The following is a 7,433-nucleotide window of genomic DNA, read 5'->3' on the forward strand; positions in this document are numbered from 1 at the left end:
ATAGATATCAAATGGTTACAATGTTAACTCCTGAGTCCTGAGTGTCCATTTCATACTTTTTTAAAAGAGAATAGACCAAGCGGTTCAGCAGATATGCTAACTTTGAGATCATTTCCGGTATTAACAGCAAATTTCATAAGTCCCGCCCAAGTACATTAAAATGCGGTAAATTTTTGTACGAATTTTTCCCTGACTAGTGTTCTTCAAAACTCTGTATCTCTGCATTCGCTTGACCAAATCCAGTGCAGTAAAGTTTTTCTGGTTTGCCTAGAGTGTTCAAAAGAGATAGTAATACATAGGAGTTAGAAATAGCAAAAATGAAAATCGGTCTGACATCGCTACTAATGTGGCCAGCGGCTTTCACAAGATTGGGATTGGGATTGTGGACAGGAAGTTGGGATATAGAATCTATACAGCTCCTTCACAATGTTTGTATTATAAATTGAAAACAATCTTATAATTCAGTCAGTACGAGTACATTAATTTTAATAAGGTTTATGATCTACTAAAAAGAGAACAGTTTGGGAAAATTTGCTATTATTTGTGAAGCAGCAATTGTGTAGCAGCAAAGAAATGTTACTGTGCATGCAATGTTTTTGAGGTCATAATTTTTCCTTATCAACACACAGGAGTGCGGTCACATGAGCTCCATATCCTGCGAAGACTGAAACTAGAGAGGTCCCAGCGCTTCGAGAGTGCGCTCCATCGTCTTTTAGAACTCCAATAGATCCTTGGCTGCAGTGGATTAGTCAGTAAATCAATGCTTTACGACAGCAGTCATGCATGCATTATAACTTACTGGCCAAATCCTAATACGTCTAATCTGGTAGTAAGCATAGATCTCAACATAGTTGTTAGGCCAGCCGTTGTTCACATTGACACAGGTTTTGACCCTCTGATGTGTGGCAGATCTGCAGTATTGGATGCAAGTCTCAGGCTCGAGCTGATAAGTGAAGCTTGCTGCAACCTCTACCCCTCCTCTAACCACCAGCTGGAAGAATGCCATGGACAAACAGTGATTTCATCATTATTATCACATAATTTATACATCACTATAATTATGACCATCTACCTATTACATTTGCACATAGAGGAACCGGAATCAATTGCACATTACAGGGTGACATTGCATACCAGTATTGTGGCACTGGCTCCTCCCTCTGCCCTCAGGGTGAGACTAGGAATGAGACTGGCACATGCCTTCACTGTTGTCTCACACACAGATGCTTTCACTTTTAGTCCGAGCTTGGCAGTCATTCCAACGTAGAAGTCGAGCGTTCCAACATAAATAAACACGCTGTACCTGAATTGGAATATCCTGACACTGGAACTGTACAGATTCTTGGTGTAGGTATTACAACCAGAAGGTATATATAGTGTACCAGCGTCATTAACCAGTGTCTTGCCAACAACTATAGCATAGATTTTCTGATAAATACTGTTCCCTGTTCTCTCTCGCAAGAACTCAGCTCTCAAAGCAGTAGAAGTCCTTCCAAAGGCATGTCCTTGGGCGATTACTTTGCCAAACAATTTGTAACCATTTCCATTCTGCTTAATACCAGCAAATCCGCCTGCTGCCATTTGTGCGTATACTTTACTGATACCAAACTTTTTATCCCAGATGTACGCTTTGTGCAAGGGGTGATTGATTACATCACTTCTCCTTGAGGAGTAGCTAGCAATGAGGTTGTAAATAGAGCTAGAAGCATCCCAGTCTGAGCCTCTACGTACTCGAGCGTCGTCAAAAGTATCATCTTCATTGTCTGGTCGCTCGACAGTCTGCAGCACATTATCGTAGTCCAATGCATGCTTTGTTCCCAGCTTTTGTAGATAGTGGGTCACTAATGAATGCAGTTTGGAGTCCTCAAAGAAGTCAATAGAAGCTAGAGCATCAACGTAGATATTGTGTGATTCTTTGTCCTTCACTTTGTCTAATGCTTCGATTAACATCTGCACAATGGCCTCTATTTGATCTTGGAACTGAGCTGAGAGGATAAAGTCTTGTAATTGTTCCTGCACTCTTTGATCGACTGAGTGAGCCTTGAGAGCATTAATGGAGGCTAGTTGTACATCGATATTGGTGCTGTTTAAATATTTCAACACAGTCTCTATCACTAGTTCGCTGTCAGTGTTCCCCAACGCGTGTATATTATGGATTAGTGGGTGTAGCTTCTTGCTGAACTCCACGGTAGCCTCCAGACGTTCCAGTCGATCGATCAAATCTTTAACCACCGAGGTCTGTATTCCATCTTGCTTGTCACTAGCCAACGCCCCGTAAGCTAATAGTAGAGGGTCTACACTGGTCGGAGAGGAGTCAATGGATTTTTTCAGCCTCTCAATAAATTCTGGGTGAGGGTTTCGGGTGAAAGCGATGTGTGTAACCACGCCATTCTTTTCTTCTTGATCAACAGAGTCGAAGTATGAATTAAGAAGAGCCTACATGAATGCAACACACGTTATAGCTAGCAGGTAATTGCATACACTCACCATTTGAGAGTCGAAGTGCCCTTCCGTTGCAAGAAGTGGGTAAATTAAACTCCTCATTTTCTTGTCTTCTAGCTTGTCAGACCCTAACAGCTACGAAAGGTAGAGTACATTCATTATTATGGTGTAATTTTGTTGTCAAATATAAACCCAAATTGAATGTATACACACGTAACAACAACTTGCTAGATCTATGTACAAAATAGTGATTAGAGAATCGAACCTTTTCCAGAAAGTTGATCACATCCCGGATGGCAGGTTGTAGTTCTGGTAGTGGCTGATACTCTCCCTCCAAATCAACCAGCTGATGCAGGCGATTAGCTAGCAATGAATGTGAACACCAACACAATGATCATTCAACTTGACACTTACATAGTCACACTATAATAATTATTGTGTCAGTACTCACTAAGTGAGTACTGACACAATAATTATAGTGTTGGACATGGTGCAGTTGATTAGTGTACCTAGACTGCTCTGCCCTGCATCACTGTGTAATGTCTCCAAGGCTTCCCATACAGAAGGAATTTGATGTCGAAGTGCCTCCAAGAGTCGAAGATCGGTTAGAGCTGTGATGATAAGGGTATATTAATGAGTGATGTATTAATTATAGCTATATAATAAAGTGCACTTATAGCGCTAGCTGATAGTCATGCATGCAGTATGATTGCATGCAGGCTGTAATAGTACTTACTGTAGTTTATGTTAGCTTGTAGTGTGTCAGTCACAAGATTCTCCCGGCCGTCCTCTTCCACAGTGTCACGTTTAGTGACAATGACTGGTTTGCAGAACAACTTCACTAGTGCGTACTCTCCCTCCCCCTTCAATTCGTTGATGTCCGTGTCACTATCATAGGTCGCTGGCTCCACAGGTTCAACAGGCTGTTCAGTGACTTGTCGTATCACCCTCCTTTGCACCTCTTCCTCATCCCCAGGCCCAGTTGAATTGAGCCGAGGGTTAGCTGCTTCAACCCTGGACGAGTCTATATCTCCAAACCCTGCTGTAAGCACAATTGAGGTAGATCCTTGAGATCGAGAGAGCACTTTGCCGTCGTAAACAATCTGCTCGTTTGCAGTGATCTGGACGTCTTCTGTAGGTGCACCCCCAGCAAGGATATGTATATTGGAACTTTGTATGGTGCGGAAGGCTGTTGTCTCTGTACCAATCGTTGTGTACCTATATAATAATGAAAGCACCGAGGGTGCTGATGCCTCAGTGGAGGTGCATAACATTAATACACACATTATAATGAATATAATTAATTTACTGCATGCAAACTCAAGGAGTGGGTAATGATCGACCATGATTGTTGTTAAAAACGAACGATGCCAACAGCTAAATTAATGGCTGCATCAGCGCAGCAGAGCCCTGCAGCTCTCTTTTCACTCTTGCAGCTACCAATAGCTAGCATTCTAGTGCAAAACTAACTACTAAATAGAGTAGCAACACTCGGTAAACAAGTTTTGCTACGCACTCTTCTGAAAAGGTTGCAATGGCATTCCAAGTAAGCAAAACTAGGCATAACTCGAGAACGAAGCATGATTTTGCAAATCCAAGAAAACATGAGTAGAAGCCTATAGAAACTCTTACTTGTACTTCATTCATCCTTAAGCAGCTGTAGTAGCTAGTCTACACACACACACACACAGACACAGACACACACACACTGCACACACTTTGGCAATTAATTTTTATACATGAAATAGAATTTTTATAATTCTTTAACAATGCAATTTTTGGTCAACTTCAATTTGCGTATGACACAGTACACGCCTTACTACATTTTTAACTATTGCGAAATTGCATGTGTATAATAATTATATGCTCACTCCTTTAAAGTGTCTTTGTTTGCGATCCATGCATGCAAATTGCATTTGCAATCAGGTATAATACGCGGTATTCTGGAGATATTCTTAGACTATAATTATACTGGAAGAGCTAACATGCAGACCTTACAGGAGGTGGTGTAGAGATCATAACCTTATTTAAGCCTGCATGGTGTTAAAATCTGTCAACATTAATTTTGCTTGAATGTTGGACACTCTTTTAAACAACGGAAGATTTAGTTCGCTTTGTTGTATTTTATATAGGAACACACACTTATTATGTACAGTTGTTTCTATGCTCACGTGTACGCTGATTTATGTAAAGACGTTGTATCTTCCTCTTCTTGTTCAGCTGTCCCCTTGAAATTGGTTTGGAAGGCAGCAACAATCCCCTTCTTAAAGTTGACAGCCACACTGCTCTCTCCTTCAGGGTAGCTGACCTCAACAGTTTTACCATCGTCCGTTTGAATGAAACAAAATTCCCCTGCCATCATTTTGTCTTCTGGAGAGATAGGGGGGTCTTGGAGAACAGAATCACTCGGGTCAAGTTCCGGGATTTCTTCTTCAGTAGGATCAATAACTTCATCAGCACTGCAAGCAATGACTCATACATGACATTGTGCAATATACATTCATTAGATCCATGCATACCTGTCATCCTTGACCAAGTCACCTCCTACTCGCACATCACTGACTTTAATGCAGTAATGCAGAGCATTCTGATTTCCATAGACTCCGGCTGTAAAAATCGATGTGCACAACAATTACAACAATTACAATTACATGCAGCAAAACGTCCTGCATCACACAGCTAGTTGACTGCACCTGAATCACATTGAGAAACGACAATAGCTGACACAGTAGCTACTTGCAGCTGGTCTCCGTCAAAGCTTCGCTGAGTTGAGGAGTACCGATACACACAGCTCTGACTGGACTATAAGGGAAGAGGGAACACTCGCAATTGCTCTAAGTAAAGTTAAAAGTGCGTACCTCACAAGAGCCGGAAGGTTGATACTGAGCCTTGCATAATACAAAGACTGAGGCAATAAAGATAATCACTGTGATGTATCTTGTCATTCTGGGTTTCCACCGCCAAAGCTAATGTCTAATAAGATTCGAAAAGACTCAATCCGCACAGTCAATTCAGTTTCTTCTGTTAGCATGAGTGGCAAGTGCTTAGCAGACTTGAGCAGAGCAATTACATTTCACACAGTATATAATTATGCTCTTTTATAACAATATTGCAGATTAAATTTTAATGAGCCATGCCCCACAGGAAACAGCAATAATGTTAATTATTGATGTGTCCACTTTGAGTTTGTATCATAGCAACTATATAGGTGGGGTTTAACTACCATAAACTCTATAGCCCTATACATAGAGCGCATTCCTAAACTCACTTTCCTGATTTAAGATTTTATAGCCAAAAAGAAGGGTGATGCTCGCTCTAGACAAAGCACAGATGAGTGGGGCTCACTAAACATCAGGAAAGCAGGAAAAAAGGGTTGGGCTAGCTGTTTGGACATAGACAAGTATGTAGAGTTAGCTGGGTCAAGCTTGTCGTTCGTTTTATTTAGACTGCTAGTTGCATCCAATCTAAAAGTAGGTGAGGTATAGCTTTGATAGCAAGCATTTTTCATTCCAGTGGGTATATATAACACTATTGTCCATTACATCAAAATTTCTTCCAACTAAGTTCAAAATAGCACTATAGCGCTATATATAGCTGATTCAGAAGTGCTGATTCGCATTAGGAGCTATAGTGTTATACATACAAATGCATGTTGTACGGACTTATTAATTATCAAGAATTGGTGGATACTTCTATGGTTTATTAGCTGTTAAAATTCAGTAATTTAGTGGTTTGTGGTTGTATTGCAGGATGATTCTAGAATTTAGTAAGGACTTGGAAAGACAATTCCAGAAGTTTCTTTCATTTGGTGTATAAAAGTAGGACTAGAATTATCTGTATTGTTGTTGCTTAAAAAGTCATATCAATTGAAACACTGTTTAAAAGATCCACGGGTAGTTCCCTCACTAACAGGCTAGAGAGGCTAGTCTGTTACACATGTGTATATTATATTAAATGCATTTCTACAACACTATTGCTATAGCGAGTAAGCGAAACTGAAGAGCATGACAAAATCTAATTAGGACCAAACTAAAAGAGCAAAAATCATTATTTCAATTAACTACAATGTTTAGGAGTGGAATTCAATGTATTGCAGAAGCCGCAGTTTTATACCGTATTACTAGAATGTTTTGCGAGCATCAAACATTTGCGAACTTTGCGATGGTTAATCAATTCCCAACAATAAAATCCGCAAAATCTAAATTATTACTAGTAAATACACACGATCCTTGCCAGAACGCAATAGTTAGATTACAAAGGGTCAATTTTCTGCTAATTTGGCTCATTCGCAAAGGTTTTTCACCAGCAAAATATTCTAGTAATACGGTAGCAGCCGGGTCAAGACTCGTGCACTGCATGGGACTGTATTTATATATACATAAGATCACAGAACTAGAGCCAGTGTTTAAAGTGCCTTGCATTCTCTTAAATTCATTCACTTCCTCGCAGGAAACCATGTTATTGTATGCATGTGCCCAAAATGTGGACTGCTGTTGATCAATATTAGGTGGGTGGACTGTGGCATATTCAGTAATATCCGGCCTGCCTCTGGAAAAAAGGTGCATGTCTTGAGGTTCTACTGTATATTCTTTGCACTGTACAATAAAATTATATGCTCACTGTGAAGATTTTCTAAGAACGCCCCCTCCTCCCCACCCCCAATCAATTATTATGGTATATACTTTCAAGAGCCATCAGGATATGACTCATGATTTTAATACTTTAAAATGAGCAGTTATAGGGTTGATTATGCACTTCTCAGTCTTTGTAATCCACATGTGAAACACTCACACAACTGTTCGGCAGTCCAACTTTCCTTGCCACTTTTACTGGGCTGAAACACATAAATATACCCATAATTTTGTACCAATCAGATTGTTTAATATGGCTACATTATATAACAATTTGGGAGGTTCAAAGTGAATTACCAAGCTCATGGTTTCATGCAGTGCATGCATTAATTATAGTTGCACTCTAAACCACTTCACATT

General features: G+C 40.1%; 1 protein-coding gene across 1 annotated transcript; it reads right to left on the bottom strand.

The window, feature by feature from the left end:
• Nucleotides 1-517: 517 nt before the first annotated feature.
• On the bottom strand, nucleotides 518-5,536 carry LOC135335745 (uncharacterized). Its single transcript, XM_064531287.1, has 11 exons — nucleotides 5,301-5,536; nucleotides 5,136-5,244; nucleotides 4,962-5,049; nucleotides 4,614-4,901; nucleotides 3,179-3,660; nucleotides 2,952-3,053; nucleotides 2,708-2,805; nucleotides 2,488-2,577; nucleotides 1,135-2,436; nucleotides 800-991; nucleotides 518-735 (listed from the first exon to the last, which is right to left on the bottom strand). Exons 1-11 carry the CDS (start codon nucleotides 5,385-5,387, stop codon nucleotides 619-621), a joined length of 2,955 nt encoding a protein of 984 aa, XP_064387357.1. The 5' UTR covers nucleotides 5,388-5,536; the 3' UTR covers nucleotides 518-618.
• Between the last annotated feature and the right edge of the window lie 1,897 nt (nucleotides 5,537-7,433).

Source organism: Halichondria panicea, chromosome 5 (assembly GCF_963675165.1).
Source record: "Halichondria panicea chromosome 5, odHalPani1.1, whole genome shotgun sequence".
Classification (NCBI taxonomy): domain Eukaryota; kingdom Metazoa; phylum Porifera; class Demospongiae; order Suberitida; family Halichondriidae; genus Halichondria; species Halichondria panicea.

Bases quoted from the DNA above. Each gene is read 5' to 3' on its own strand.
- LOC135335745 (XM_064531287.1), bottom strand. From the start codon at position 5,387: ATGACAAGATACATCACAGTGATTATCTTTATTGCCTCAGTCTTTGTA. The intron at 5,050-5,135 runs GTGCAGTCAACT...CGATTTTTACAG, and splicing joins CGTTTCTCAATGTGATTCAG to CCGGAGTCTATGGAAATCAG. The intron at 3,054-3,178 runs GTAAGTACTATT...TTATCATCACAG, and splicing joins ACAAGCTAACATAAACTACA to CTCTAACCGATCTTCGACTC.